This window comes from Larus michahellis, chromosome 6, assembly GCF_964199755.1.
Source record: "Larus michahellis chromosome 6, bLarMic1.1, whole genome shotgun sequence".
Classification (NCBI taxonomy): Eukaryota; Metazoa; Chordata; class Aves; order Charadriiformes; family Laridae; genus Larus; species Larus michahellis.
This window is the reverse complement of record NC_133901.1, coordinates 59,133,075-59,149,133: the sequence shown is the minus strand read 5'-3', so window position 1 is coordinate 59,149,133 and position 16,059 is coordinate 59,133,075. Positions and strand designations below refer to the sequence as shown.

The following is a 16,059-nucleotide window of genomic DNA, read 5'->3' as shown; positions in this document are numbered from 1 at the left end:
AATAAAGCTATGCGTACAAGGCCAAGTGCAGTGGTAAACTGTAAAGGGAAGAGCTGTGCATTTGTACACCTGGTGATGCTCGGCATCAAACCAGCAGCAGGGAGGTAAGCCGAGCAGACCACTGGCCCATGCACCCAGTGGCTCATTTGGCAGGAGAGGAAAGAGGAGAATTTCAAATTCACCCAAAGACAACATTACCCAAGCAGGAAATGCGGAGGCTGAGCGCAGTAGCGGTATACACTAACACCTCGTTCGTGGCAAAAGCAGCTACCGGCTCTGCTTCGTGCTGAAAATGGGTGAGATGTGCAAAGGCAACAGAAGTTTGGCATTGAAAGGTCTCTAAAAGCCAAGTAAAGCTGGGATTCTAGTTGCCCAAAAGCTCTCCCTGTACTCTTCAACATGTGCCTCCTTCCCAAATGGTCAGGAGCCGGTTTTCAGCTACCCTGTGTTGCGCTATCGCTGTAGTCACTGGAAAAGGAGTAAAGTTTGGGAAAAACTGGGCACCTGAGCCAAGTTTGCCATTAAATGTCTGATTTCAGAGAGAGCATTTCCCACCATTCACTTGGCAGTGATCACTGGGAACAAAAGCTCACGGCAACCTGAGGGTAACATGACAGGCACAGAGCAAACGGTTTTTGTAAAAACAACCGCTGAGGGACAGCATCAACAGAAGCGATGCACCAGTTCAGAGCTACACATGCACTGGAGGACCGTTGGACTTGAAGGCAATTTCAGGCTTGCTTTTGGTTTATGAAGGAATCAAAAGTTTAAACATTCTCCAGTCCAAAAAAGGCTGAGTCCTGAGAAACACTGCTATATTTTCTGTCAAATTCACAGGGGATGCCAATGGGTGGATAATGATGCAACCAAAGGGTGAATCAGACACAGCCAAGGAGCTGATTTTTGCCAAGAGATTTCCCTGCCAGAGCATCAAAACCTTTCATAAAAATAAATAAAAAAAAAAGAAGTACCAACCTCTTGCCCAGCATCAGACAGGCTCAGAGCTGTAAGCTCTACATGAGTGCCAAGCTTAGAGTCAGAGCGGGAGCTGCAGAAAGACCCGGGAACAGAATTAGCTCCCATGAAAGCCATCTCTCCCAAGGAGAGGAAATACCCAAGAAAGAGAGGGCTGCTACATTTACAGTGTCCTTGGGAAAAGGAGCCCCATCACAGAGTCACACACCAGACATGTTTTCTACCAGCTGTGAAAGAACATGCCAGGCTTAAAGCTTCAAGAAAAGCCTTTCTGGGACACTGACCATAGTCTTGCCCAAGCTTAAGAATAATTAAGAATAAAATAATTTAAGAATTAAAAAACCTAGAGCATTCCTTCCTCATGAAAAAGCGCGGAGCAATGTCCAGCCTGATGCTGTGCTCTGCTGCCTGGGATTCTGCCATCAGCATTCCCGTTGAGGGAAGCTCCTTTTATCCTGTGCAAAATGGAAAACGTTTTCTGGAGCGTTCCAAGGGTAGGAACAGAGAAATCTGCCCTCAAGTTCACGGTAAACTTGGGCAAGTGCCATCACTCTGTTGGCAGGAAGTCTCTTAAAAGCAAGCCAAAACATACTGCAAAGTGTTTTTGTGTCTGCCTGACAAGCATCTGGGTAATAGCTTTGGCTCCATGAGAGCTGGTTCTGAACAGAAGGAGAAATGGGACAATTTCATTGACTAAAAAGTGATGTCCCAAATGGTGGCCTCACAGTCAGCCATGGCTAGAAAAAAATTCTCTTCCACAGGGCCAATGCTATCAGCAAAAATAGGAGAGAGATTTAATTGGTACCACAACCCGGACGCACTTGGGTTTAATAGTGTCCTTGGCACAGAGACTGCATCATCTCCTGCCACTTCAGACACAAGCCTGTACGAGTCGACGCTGCTGCTCAAGAATGCCAGATGAAAGATCCAGGCCATAGGCCTATGAACATTTTAAGAAGGGAAAGAAAAAAAAAAAAAAAAAAAAAGGCTGCTGAATGATGTGGTCCTCTCCTGCCTGTCTCTTCCATACCTCCTGCTGCCTCTTCTCATGCCAGCACGAAGTTGTGCGCAACTGTGCTTTGAACTGGTTTGAGGAAACCAGAGCAGGTTGAAACTCATCTGCCAAACACAACAGCAGCAAGAGAAAGACTGTGACTTTCAGTGACAGTTTTATGTCAGTTTAAATCTGTGGAACTCCAGCCCTAACCTGAGCACACTGCAGGAAAAAGTTACCGAGTGTTCGTGGAGTAGAACAGCAGAAGAATAAAGCTGACGACAGCACCTCCAACTCCTGCTCGCCTGCTCCCAGACTGGTAACTTGGACAAAAGGAGATAGACAGTAGCTGCAGCTGGTTTCTGTTTTTCAGAATAGTGTCCACTATACATGGTACACTCACTGCCATCAGATAAGACGGAAAAAGACAGGTTTCAGAAAAATCCTTTGCTTATCTTGCGGTGGGAGTCAACTTGAGGCAGTAAATCTGCAGACGCTGTTCTTACGGGTTTTTTCCCTGTGGAAGGAGCCTTTGGAGAGCAATTGTTCCAGCGCGCCAGAAGACACACTTGTAAGTCCAGTCAATTCCAGTTGACTTACCCGTCTTGAGACATCTATGTTGGTAAAATGCATATTGAACAGTGGTCTAACAGAGATCAGAGGGGAACATCCAGCTGAGACCATGACCAGAACATCTGGGAACAAGATCTGGAGAACAGTCTGCACCAACATATCTAGATATTTGGTGAGGAGCTGGCTTGGAAGTAGAGAAGGCAGGGGGTGAAACAGTTCCAGCAAGGTCTCTTGCCTTTCCATGCTTTTTAGCACAGAGCAGACAGAAGCAGCCCACATGGGGCAAAAGTCAGTATCTGCACAGTCAGACTATGCAAGACAGCTTTGCTTTCTCCTTTGGACTTGTGAATTTTACTGAGTCACACCAAAACAAGCTTAAGATCATAGAATTGTTTAGGTTGGAAAAGACCTTTAAGATCATCGGGCTCAACCGTTAACCTAACACTACCAAGTCCAGCATTAAACCATGTCCCTATGCACCACATCTACATGTCTTTTAAATACCTCCAGGGATGCTGACTCAATGATTTTGCTGACTGGATTAGGCTACAAAAAGTAAAAGGAAATCAGGAAATAACTCCCTCGGTGACCCTATTTATCATGAGTTTCCACACGATTGTGACATCTGTTTTGTTTGCCCTATACTTTCAGCTAGGATTTGTCATGGCAGGGTTATCACTGAAGCACCAGCTGAGGAGTCACCGCAGCCAAAGTTGAAGTTTGATACACCTAGACAAGAGAAAGCAAATACAACCACGCAGGAAGCTGGATGAAAGGCAAGGAACAGGGCAAACCCCTCTCTGAAAAAGGACGGGGCTTTACCGAAGGCTAAGATAACGCAGGGTGAGGCAGAAAACATAGGACTGATGTGTTGTTTGACTGAGGGTTTTGGAGACTGCAGCAAAGTCTTGGAAATGAATTCCTATTATAAAGCTGACCTGGAACATGTACATGGTACAGCAGTTGCTTTAGTTTTAGCAACTAACCAGATCCTTGCCAAAATTTTCTGGCAGAATGCTTTTTGGGGAAAAGAGCTGTCTAGAGATTCCAAGGGGAAGCGTGCAGAGATGAGCAAAATGTTCAAAATCAGCAAAAACATCGACTGTGCTGCCTGCAAACAGAACATATTTTCCTGTACAACCCTTCCACTAGGGCCCAAACAGTCAAGATCTTTTTCTTTTTTTTTTTTTTTTTTCCCATTCAGAAACAGAGGGGCTCAGTATCACTGCTAAAGCAGCCAAAATAAAGCAAAACAAGCACATCCAGTATCTGAATACTCACTCATCGCCAGTGATGGTTTGTTGTACAGCACCTAAATGACCCAAGACCAGCTAAGCCCTCGGACTTTGAAATCCTACAATCGAGATCTTCTGCACGCACTGACCAGCTGTCCGTTTCCATGCTCCACGATTTCTGAACCACAGCGTACTATTCTTCCAACCACACCATGAAAAATACTTTCTACAGCTTTGCTTGCTGTGTTCAGAGCCTCTGGAATTGTCTAATTTCATGCTGGTCCTCAACAGGCAAGGAGAGACACAAGGATGGATGTCAGGAGATCTGGATTTGGTTTTCAATCCACATTATATTTTTAAACTTGGGAAAATCCAGAATGTCTTGAGTCTGAATCCTTAACCTGCAAAATGCAGGAAATGCATTCCTCAATCACCTTCTTTCCTGTATTTTGGAACATTTACGCAGTAAGACGCTCGTCAGGCCTGGACAAAGGCCAACAATGGAAAACTCCAGCAAATCACAATCACATCCTAACAGACCCGAATAAAAACAGTTAGTAAGCAAAATCCAGCAGCTGCTGCCATTCTCCCAGGACCACAATCTCCCCCTTAGGGACTATGAGCTCTCTGGGGAGCCCAAAGAAATTGTTAAGCTAAAATGTGGAATCCACCCAACCAACATCCAAACAAACACCTTTCCCTATGTGAGGAAATGGAACAGTAAAGCCCCTTCTTCCCTTTTAGTTTTTATGATTCTATTCCAAGAAAATGAAAATACATACTGCACTTCCCCCCCCCACATATTACCAGCTACCAAGTTTGAGCTAAGAACTAATTAGATCTTTATATAGCTATTGGACCTATATATATAAATCTGGACATAGTTTTATTATTTGGCAACATGGCACTATTATTTTTTTTTAAATAAGAGATGGGTGGGGAATCTGAACCGGGCTGTTATCTAATTTTAAACACAGGCTGTCCACCTGCTTGGCATATCATGTTCTCCATTCCTCCGCTCCACCCCTTAACAAAATAATACCTTGATTTTGCATCCTATTCCACTGCCCTCAAGGACTGGTTTATAATTACTGCAACTTTACTTGCTGTCTAGAAATGTTGAGATCAGCCATTTTCAAAGACAAACATCACTCAAATTCTTAAACAGAGAAAAAAAGCCTTTTTACAGGAAAAACTCCAAGCGGCCACAAGACAGGATCACATTTCAGAAGGCATATCCAGCAAAGGCAGACTAGTTTTCTTTTCCATTTCAAATGCCACCCTCCTCTGCTTCTTCTCCCCACGAAGCTGTGGTGGTAAATAAATCCAGGATTTAATTCAACAGGACTTGCAAGAAGATCTGTTTTCAGGCACGCAATAGCCCTGGTGGTCTGAGAAGGTCAAGAGGAGCAGAACCTTCTCAAAAGCTACTTCAGTACATGCATACACTGGTTAAAAATCAAAACATAGAACAACCACGAAGCCATACTAAAAGGTGCTGCTAACTTAACTGTTCATTAACCAAAAGTTATTATTAACTTTTAAAAAGCTAATCTATTCCTAAGCATGTAAAGCTGTTGCCCTCCACACCATCAATTCACTGCTCTAGACTATTTACATATACTATCACTGCTATTTACCTTGAAGGCCTTAAGAGTGCCTCACCACACATACCCACCAAAGATATTCAACAATTCCTGGAGCAGCAGGTCACAAGCTCTAGAACATGAGTTTCCTTAAATTTAAAGCACATACCCCCACGGTGTCTCCCCTTCCAATCCCAGAAACCTTTTTCTAACACTCATAATGGCAAAGCAAGCTTTGAAAACATTAATCAATTTTAAATCAATGTTGGATGTTTGGCTGAATTTGCAGAAAGACTAGAAGAACAGGTTTCATGTTTGCATTAGTCCCCTCATCTCAGTGTGGTATATGATGCTCTCTGCAACGTAGAAGAAATGTGAATCTCAACACAGAAACTATTCCTCCAGCAGTGTGTGCCACTAATATGTTTATTCCATGATCTCAGCATGACCCGTGTGCTTGCCCTAGAAAGAAGCCTGAAATATTCTGCTTCCTTCTAACAAAATCTGGTTTTATCTTCCAAGAACTTTTATGATGCAGCCAGGCACTGCCAAGTATAAAAGGCTGTGCCACACTGAGAGCGCAAAGACAGTTAAAGCAAAACCATTCCATTAAAACAGCAGGGGGCTATTGTTCGGATTGTATTGTTTGTATGCAATTCAATTAAGCCTCTTTCAAGATGTCCATGGGAGAAAGATGGCGACCGTGCAAAAAGCTCCAGTGTGCAGCTGTACTCCATGCTGTTGCTCAATTTAGATCCTGCTTGCTACACAGTATGTAAGCCCTTGCATACGTGCCTCTTCCTCTACATTCCCACCCACACAAATCCAAAACCGGGTCTGACCTTCCCCATTCTGCTTTGTCCATGAATCCCCATATAGTCCGAACAAATTCCAGCCATCTGTCCTGCCTGCATTGCCGACTGCCACGATCTGAACCAGGCAGTCCAAGGCAGCCACGTATTCATGCCCGTTTCTCAGCCTTCTAGGGTCCCTGGACCTGCCCATCTAGTCCTGAATTGTTTCTTGAACTGTTTGGAGACTTCTGAAAATAAAGCAGCTGTAAAAGGTCTGCGATACATTCAAATCCTGCCATTAATATAGACAGAGCCAGTCACTACAGTCTGATGCAGTGTCTATCTTGAAGGAGTCAGAGTCCTGTTTAATTTACAACCACTTCACTGGTTAATTTGAAAAGTAAAAGCATGTTTCTAGACTAAAGGATAAAGTGTCAGCTATTCCTGTCCTTGGATCCAGGTTAAGTGACACTCTTTGTATGTATAATACATTTCCACACACATGCTGCTTCTGAGGAAGTGAAACTGTGGGCACAGCAGAGGGATTAAGTAGATAGCACAGTTGCATAAAAGCTACAAGACGCCATTGGGTGTGGTAAGAAAATATCTCCAGTCTCTAATGCGGGGGTACAATGTTCAGAGTTCCACATTTCCAAATTCTGGGAACACAGATGCCTTCTCAGCCTAAGCTCCTGGCAGTACAACAGCATGTCAGCATCAACATTCAGCCTTTTGTGCTCCTCCTCAAGAAAGGAAGACAGCATCAGACCGGCACAACTCTGAAAGTCTGCCTTTACAATTCAGCATTTCTTACTTTCCTTTCCTTTCAACTTCCCATTTTCCCATGTATCTTTATCAGAGTTTTGTTGACTTGCTTTGACCTGCCTGCTGCTGTCTAAAGGGAATTAGGTATATTCACTCAACCACTCACTAGAAACATGGGTAGTTTTAAATCCCAGATTTAGGGGAAGAGGAGGTAAGAGGGGTTGCAATGTACGTTCCTCACAGCCCGCAGTATTTAGCCACTGATGGCCCACAAGATTTGCCCCAAGACCCTCTCCACCCAAGGATCTGTGCTTCAAACACAATGCGTCCTGAAGAGAATAACCGTCCTGGCCCCGCTCCTTGAAAGGACAGCTTAAAAAAGATAAATCAGATTTAAACTGTCGTTCTTGCAAAGAACTAAAACAATAAGATGAAAGATACTGAATTAATTTTCTGTTTGAGTGTGTCAAACTCTAGTGTTGTGCGTATCAGCATTTCTCCCTCAAGCGTGGTTTCCTCACTCACATACAAAACCCTCAGTATTGCCCAAATCAGTGAGATGCCCAAACAACAAATCGCCAGTGATGAACGTGGCAAGATAACCCCATTACTCCTCAAAAAGCAGGCAATGCCCATTGTAACAACCCTATTTCTCTTGCCATATCAGGTCAACTCCAGTTTGTCTTGGAGTGAAATGCAATGTCAATGCATAACAAGGGCTGAAGACAAAACCCCACGGGACACAAGCCAGACCTGTGCTATGGTATGAGAGCCATGCAGAGTAGGAAGGGAAGCCATACAAAACAGAAGGACTTACACCAGAGTTCATAGTAGTAGTTGCAACACTGGGATTGTCCACAACAGTGGCCCGTTTCACATATGTAACTTTGATTGTTGACACCCATGCAGGTTTCCTTGTCCTAAAATTAAACAGACACACTTTTAAGATGCTTTGTCAGTATCTTCTGTAAATGTAATCTTTTACTCAATGATCAGCAAGCATTTGAAAAGTCACAAGTTATGGTCTTGGGAAACTCTAAAATATATAGAGAGCTTAAAATACAGCCAAGGTTCACCAAAAAAACACAAAGGACTGTTCTGAAGAAAACCCCGTATCTCTAAATTAATGGGTTACATTGCTTTAGCATCTAGTCAGCACTGCTTTTTCATCATTCCTTTTCCATTAACAGTTGTCAAGTTTTGGGAGCCAGACGTTCTCTTAAAGAAAAGATGTCATTTGTTCCACATTTTATACACTATCGCTACATTACTGGGGCTGAATGCCAAGTGGAGGAAATGTATTAATAAAAAGAACATCATAATTTGAGAAAAAACTGTTTGGATTCATTTAGATGTAAATGATAATTACAGTATGTTCCTGCAAGATTCCAATATAAAATGATTCCTTCATAATTAGCCATGTGCTTTATATAAGATCAGCATTCCTGTAAAACTTCTTCCCAGAATAGCGAAGTAGTCCAGGAGCAGAGCCAAATCAGCTGTACTGTATCACCCAGCAGGTCCTCAGGACACTTAAGATGGAAAAGGACTACAGTGTGAGATCTCAGTCCCTCACGTGGTGCACCACTTCACCAAAGTCCATGTTTTCCTGCGAGTCTGAAAACATGGGTGGGAAAAAGTACAAAACACAAAAAACCAGAAGCATTTCACAGGTTGTGGTTTGTACATCCTCTAATAGTTTTTGGGGCAACCTAGAAGTTAGAACACACTACACAGTTTCTTAAGAAACAAACAGATCTTTATAAAAAACATATTAAGGTTGCAAACAAAGCTGTAACAAAGCTTAAAATTTTTACTTTCTTTCACTTAAAATTTACGATAAGGCAAAGAAAATGTGTGGAGGTTTATACTGAAAGACATGTTGAAAGAATTCATTTTATAAGTACCATCTTTCAAAAAAAAACAAAAACCAAAACCAAACACACAACAACAACAAAAAAACCAACCCAAAAAAACAACCGAAAAAGCCCAACAAAACCCAGCCAGCTAGGAAGAGCAGCAAACCCAAGCAGCAGGCTACAGGAATGTACATTGATGGTTCCCAACACTTGCTGAACTGCACCGTTCCTCTATTTCACGTGAGCACACCACGGCCAAACTTCTCACAAGCCTCTATGGAGTCACCATACGCACAAAATACAAAGTCCATTTCAAATTATGGACCGCCTCGCTGAACAAGTGATGCAAGGCAGCAGTTTCAATGCAGAAGAGTCTTGCGCTGAATTTTTAAGAAGACTCAGTCTATTTGGGGATCTGGGGGAGTACCAGCACTCCCCCACCACACAGCACTCCAGCACCTCCCCGACACTGGGCCTGCGGGTCCCTCACCTGAGCACGCATGTTACAGCAGCAACGTAACTTCTAAAACACAGAAGAACCTCCTACCACCTAAGGTTCAACAGAAGAGATCCCACGCTGCATGTTTCTCCTAAGAAGTCACACCAATTTTTGAAAGGGCTTTGACCTGTGTGAGGCCACAGTTCAGCAAACACGACTCAGCATACGATATACCACTTCCCCTCCTTCCACAGGTACCACTATTTCCACAAAAGCCTCTAAAAAGCACCAACGGGCCACCTCCTTAAAATTCATCCACAGAGGCAACAAGCTGGAGGGGCACCTGCCTCCTGCTTCCAGGAAGAGAAAAACATTTTGCTGGACAGACCAGTCAAACTGCTTTACTGCAGGCAGCTAAAGCAAACATTTTATATTCTCGTCTTGAGATGCTGCATGCCAATAGTAGAACCAACATTTTCCTATAGGGTAAAGAGGCGTCTTCCATCTCTAATTGCAGTGGCTAATAGCAACTTTTAGGAGACACTGTTGAGCTAGCACAGCATTTTCTGCTTCAGGCATGCTATTCATTCCAAAAATTGTAATTTTAGTCAGCAAAAGAACTAGAAAGAGAACACATCTATTCTCTTATCTGTTCTTATTAGCACACTTTTCCCCATTTTTGTTGGCCTTTCAGACTTAATGCAACGGATGAAGAGCATAGATTTTGGCTCTCATATCAACAGAATTGAGAAATTAAGATCCCATTGCAAAATTGTAATCCTGTTGATAATGCACAAGCCAGAAAGCAACTGGCTGAGGTCTGTGGTTGTGACACATGAAGATCAATGTGACCTGTTGAACCACCAAATGAATCACATGGAGCTGATGAAAGAATAGAGTTCCACAGTGCCATTTCAGGAACTCCTCTGCATCACAACACTGATTCGTCCTTGACCACCTGTGTTTAGTCCCAAAAATTTGTTCCATTCAGTGTTGTCTGCTTCAAAGAGTAGCAATAAGGAACACATCAGCGTCTTTTGGCAGCAGCAAGCGGTAGCAACCTATAGCAGCTTGAACATCACTCTATTTTTCCCCACTTAAGAACTTGCAGCAGTCCTGTTTTCAGAGACTTTCATCACATCGTCCTTTTATTTGGACTTCCTGACTCCCTCTTGCCAACCTTATTGCATTTGAAATGATCTTTCCACAATTCCATATGTTTATGTGCAGGATTGCTTCTTGTTAGCCCAGCTGTCAAACAGGTCTATGAGGGGATGGTGTACATGCTGAACAGAAGAAGATCCTCAGCACCTCAGCAGCTAGGTTGGTATTCTGTGGGTTGTTCCTGTCTGCTTTTGGAGATCAAGTCTCAAGCAACATCCTGCTTTGCCATCTAAAGTAGCATTCAAATCTTACTGTCTGGAGCTTCTTTATACGCTGACCAAGAGAAAATATCTTCCTTGCTAATGCGTAAGCGCTTCTACCTTTGAATAGCCTCGCAGTTAGCTTTCAGCTCCCACAGTTCATAAAGTCCAGGGTTTCAAAGTCCTTGCAGAACTGGTCACCAGCCATGCTCCTCAAAGTTCACACAGCTTCTCTTGAAGCCTTTCTGCAGTCCTCTGCCAGGCCAGCCACCGATGGGTTTCTGGGAACACGGAGCCGTCAGACTCGGTGCCACGTGTCAGGCCCAGAACTGTCACCCTTGTTTCCAAACAGTTTCACAGAATCAAGGAATAATTTAGTTTGGAAAGAATCCCAGCAGGTCACGTGGCCTGACCCCTGCTTGAAGCACGGCTACCTCCAATGCGAGGTTACTCAACTTGGCCCAGGGAAAGAGATAAAATGTAAAGGCAACAAACCTTTGGAAAAAAGGCTACTAGGCAAAGACTCCAGCACATGGAGAGCATTGTTCCGGGACATGTTACAGGTGTCTCCTTTGGATTGAGTGTTTCATTCTCCTTTCCCCTCCCGGCTTAAGACTCATTTCTGTGAAAAGCTGAGCCACTGTACAGTTTCTTGCACTGTTTTGTGAGCCAAGGAAGAGGTTATGCACTGCCATCAGTACAGGCCATGACAGAGACCATGACATTTTTTGTTAGGAATCTTCTCCCTACTGCCAAGCGCTTTGATCAGGCTTCAATTTCTAATTAAATCCCAGCCTGCACTTTTCATACCATCAGTGTTGTATTATTTCTACTTATTTCTCCCTTTCATTTTTTGTGTCACATGCTGCCAAATGCTAACTGCTTAAGCCATATCAGCAACATAGTTATCTATAGCCTAAAAGTCTCCTGGAAACAGTTACACAAGGGCTTGTGCTATGAAAGCGCATCGCTTCCTTTCTCACCAACAGGCATGGACAAGGCACAGGACTAAAAGAGTAGTTTTATAGGTAAGAAAACTATATACGGGGAAAAAAAATAATCTCATCAGAGCACTCACACCTGCCTATGCTTCTAGTTTCCATTTCAAGTAGTGCTTGCAATGATAATTTCGAATCATTCTTAGCAGCATGGAGTTTTTAAAAATCGAACTACATTCTATGAACTACTACGCCATGTTGGGCACCAATTAAATCTGTCAGTCATTTAGTGGCCAACCACAACACTACTACAAAGAGGTTTTGTTGGGTTCTTTTAGGTAGTCTTATGAAAACAAGGAAGGGGGAGGGTTTCTTTCTGAAAGCACTTTCTTCCCCCATAGCCAGTGGCTATCACATTCCAGCGCAGGCTTCCCTGCTGAAGGACAGTCTTGTTTTCTTGTTGTCCAGACAAGCACATCCCTCCCCACCAGCCTTTGTTCAGTTAACTATAGATGCCTCCAGACAGGATTACTAAGCAGCATCTACATGGGTCTGGTCTCAAAGAGCCACTGAACTCCATTAGAGCAGAATATTCCTGTTTTGCAACTAAGAAGCCTGAACATGCCATCCGTTATCTCCCACCTGCAAAGCCAAGGGATTGGCTTTGTCCTGTAAAGCAGCACGTAGTCTAGGCTTCGTGTGCATCACTGCCTCCTTGGCATCATCATAAGAGCTGAGGCAGATCTGAAGAACGGGACTCACCGGATCCCTGACGCACGCTCCAAAGCTGGGAGCTTTCAGGAGAAGGCTCTGCCGTCCTGGAGTCTGTGTTCTCTCCCTGTCCAGTCCAACAGAGGCCATTTGTTAAAGCTGATGCAGGCTCTTTCTCGTGAAACCGGTTGAGTTGGGAAGACCTCATCTTGGTGCGTTTGCAGATTCTCTTCATATTTTAGATGTGGCATTTTGGCTTAGTTTTCACTTGTCAAACTTTATAAAGCAACTTCATTTGAATAAAAATAAGATGGCTTTTTTGCTTATTTTCTTGTTGATATTTGGCATTTGTGATAAACCCACAACCATGCTGGCAACTCTGCCAGTAGCACACTTTTGCTGTCAAGTTCTTTTACAAATAATCCTTAAAATATCCAGTAGTGGTAGGTATAAGAGAACTCAAGGCAGTGCCATATGTTGTCACATCTGACACTACAGCAAACATTAACGTCAGTGCCAGGGAAAAAAAAGCCAATTCTTTCCTCCACCTTCCAGTTTAGTATTGGATCTTCGCTGGAAGTCTACGTGACAAATTAAAGGTCAAAATGTGGGGCATGATCAAGACAGGAGGCTTTCATGGAGGTCTGTGGGTTGCCTGAACTGCCCCTCACTGCAAGAAGGGATGGAATCAGACCTCCTTATCCTACTTTTGTAAAGTTTTTCAGTACTAAATGGTTGGTTTTAATACTTGTAAATCTGTTAGGATTTATTGTGCCTGAAGCCAATGTAGGAAATGGAGGGAGACGAGAACTGTTTGACAATGGAGTATCATTACAATAAAAGGATCAAGGCACTTCATACTTTTCTACTCTAAAAAGTCAGCAGTTTACCTGGGAACGCTGTTGCTATGTCAAAAAGGAGAAAGATGAAGATGAGCAAATTCCAGACCAGTGTGGCTATTTTCCAAGCTGTAAATTAATACGTGCAACTGCAGCAACAAACCAAACACCACAGCCCACGCTCAAAAGTGCATAGTTGGCAGTGAACCACCTACAAAAGATGACTCCTCAGCTGGCATTAACCAGGTAACCAAAACCAGCAGTGGCTGATATCACAGAGATCTAATAACCATTTTAGCTTTTTGCTCTGTCTCCTCTTTCCACAGAAGTCCGGCCTCTATTACCCTAAATATGAGCACCTTGCATTCATATGGCCTCTATGTGTCATTCAGCCTGCCAGAGTATTCATCCTAACCTTGGTAATACCCAGACACCCTGGAAAACACTTTGAAATGTGACTTGCATTTACTGGCAGCAGGTTATATGCCATTCCTCTCTTCTAGGTAAGCCAGTTTTTTAGACCTACTCTAATTTCCTACTCTCTCCAAACACCAGTACAGCATTTGTCAAGGCACTACGTAGCAAATTACTATTTGAACTGGAAGAGATGGGGATTAATAACGGAATGACAGGGGTGAGTAAGGAACAGAATAACAGGCGTATAAACAGTGAGACACAGTGAAAAGCCCAGCAGCAGGCTGAAGGGAGGCTGCCAAGCTGGCATCCGCTGGAGGGCAAGATGCTACTGGTTTTACCAGGACTCGGGCTCAACCTGTGACCGGCTCCAGACCTCCTGGTTTCACAGCTCTCATAGGGGACTTTGGTAACAAGCATCCATTTAAAAATATTAATAAAAAAAATCCTGACCTAGTTATTTCACTAATCTTAGTACTTGCAGGCAGCAGTCCCTTGCTTTCAATACCCAGGTGCACCCATAACAACAAAGCACGATGGATTTAAGCAAGTGACACAGTCTTCAGAAAAATGTATTAAAAATACGTGTTTTGAGTAACTCAAAATCAGTATTTGAATGATATATATTCTTTAAGCATCCAGAGTAACAGAATGGAAGTGATCATCAGTATCTTAAACACGTTATAAACAACCAATGGGAAAAAACTGTATTTAATACCCACTATTTCTGAGTTACCACTTGGCTTTTACTCAAACTCACATATCAGACTATCACTAGTGTTGGTTAGCCAGTAGCCAAGCCCATCAGCAATAGCTCATGAGAATGCAAACACAAAACTACCAAAGACAATGAGCATCTCTGTTACATAAGAGGCTCAAATGGTAGTAGGTTAAAATTGCTACTTCAAATATTAGGCTGGAATGCCAAATCTTGACATAGTGTTTACTACAATTCCTGGCTTGCCAGCTGCCCCCTAGTTCCTAACCAAAATTCATCCTAAATAAAAAAAAAAAAAAAAAAAATCACTAGATATCCTTTCAGAGAAGAACAGCAGGTGGGACTGCAGTAAGAACCGCAGGGGAACCCCAAATCACCGGGGCAGCTCGGGACTGACGCCCACCCCAAAGCCTCTGGTCCTTCTCACATCTTCACAAACACTACACTTGTCAATCCTGTGGAACGTAAAACCAAAAATCTACCAGCTAAGCAGCCACCGTGCCTTTGGTGGATTCAATTTAACAAAAGCATGTAAGATTGGTAAAGATGAAACCAGCTTTGATTGCTGCGAGTTACTGGAACCTCCGGTGCCAGCCCCTGCCAGCACAACAGGGGATAAATTCCTGTAAGCCTGCCTTACGACAGACAACTGAGGCCAGAAAATAAATCAAGTCTGGACGTTTCTTCATAAGACAACCACCACAAATTCTGTTTTGCTGAATGTGGAAAAAAAAATGTTTTAAGTGCAAACATCCAAATACTTAAAGTATAATAAGTGGAGGAGCAATGATGCCTCTGAGCCGTCCCAGGCACAATAAAGATCTCCAAAATGGGAATTCTAATCAACACTTATTGCTTCACTAATGCCAGCATCAGGAGAATTATATTTAAATCACCATGATTAATCCAGCCACAGCAGACCCATCTTCACCTCCAGCGGATGCAGAACCTCTGAGGTTTTATTAACCTTTATCTGAGGAACAAATTGGTTTGTTGCATCCATTTATCTTGAAGAAATACTCCAACAATCTTTAAAGGAACGCTGTCCTTTCACCGATTGTGGACACTTTGATATATTTCAGTAAGAACTGGTTTCATTTTTGTTTATCGCAAGTTTCACTTTCAGACTCCAAGAACTGCACATTCGTGTTTTAAGCACCATGTGAAAGTGTTTACTTCCTTCACGCCTTGCTAGAAGCTTCCCAGCTGTAGTCCCAGCCTTTTCACATTAAAGATAGACGCTTCTAGGAAATTACAGCTTTGAGGAGGCTGTCTTGTGTTTTGTTGCTTTAAACCACCAAACAGTTGACAACACTGAAAATCTGGAGCAGTTAAAGTTAAAACTGAAAAGGTTAGGAATCCAACATTTTAACCTTTTTTTTTTTTTCCCTTTTTACATTTATGCAGTGAACTAGATGAATGTGTTCAAGCTTCCACCTGCGACACTAAGAGGAAATGCTCACTTAAAACTGAAAGGCGAGATGCTCTACAACCACGTTTCCTGGGACGGGAGCTTTAAACACCCACGTTGCACTGATGTCAGATAGAGCTGACCTAGCTTTTTAGGCATTTAAACATCATCCCCACTCCAACAACAGAGAAAACCACCCAAATCAAACACCCTATTTTTACCACATGTTCGGCACTCCATCTGCCGAGCTGCAACACCACTGGGTCCCAAAGAAGAAGTGGAGGCAGATTCAGGGGAACCAGGCATTCAGTGCGGTGCAGCAGTGACCACGGGGTGCCTGTCCCAGGGAACCGAGTCCCGGTCCCACCACCACCGTGTTGTCCTCGTCTCCCAGCTCACGGGAGGGCACCCCAGGATCGGCACCTCTTGTGTTGAGTAGGAACA

The 16,059-nt window shown here is 43.3% G+C and overlaps 1 protein-coding gene across 6 annotated transcripts in view; it reads right to left on the bottom strand.

Moving 5' to 3' along the window:
• The window catches only part of WBP1L (WW domain binding protein 1 like), a 60,644-nt gene that overhangs the window by 7,155 nt on the left and 37,430 nt on the right, over window positions 1–16,059 (bottom strand). For 3 of the 6 annotated variants that reach the window (XM_074590129.1, XM_074590131.1, XM_074590130.1), the window contains one exon: window positions 7,740–7,842. In XM_074590129.1, coding sequence (XP_074446230.1) covers window positions 7,740–7,842 — 103 coding nt within the window. Of the gene's footprint in view, window positions 1–3,823; window positions 4,179–7,739; window positions 7,888–12,284; window positions 12,638–16,059 lie in introns of those variants that run through there. The other 3 variants (XM_074590128.1, XM_074590132.1, XM_074590133.1) reach the window with 3 other exon arrangements.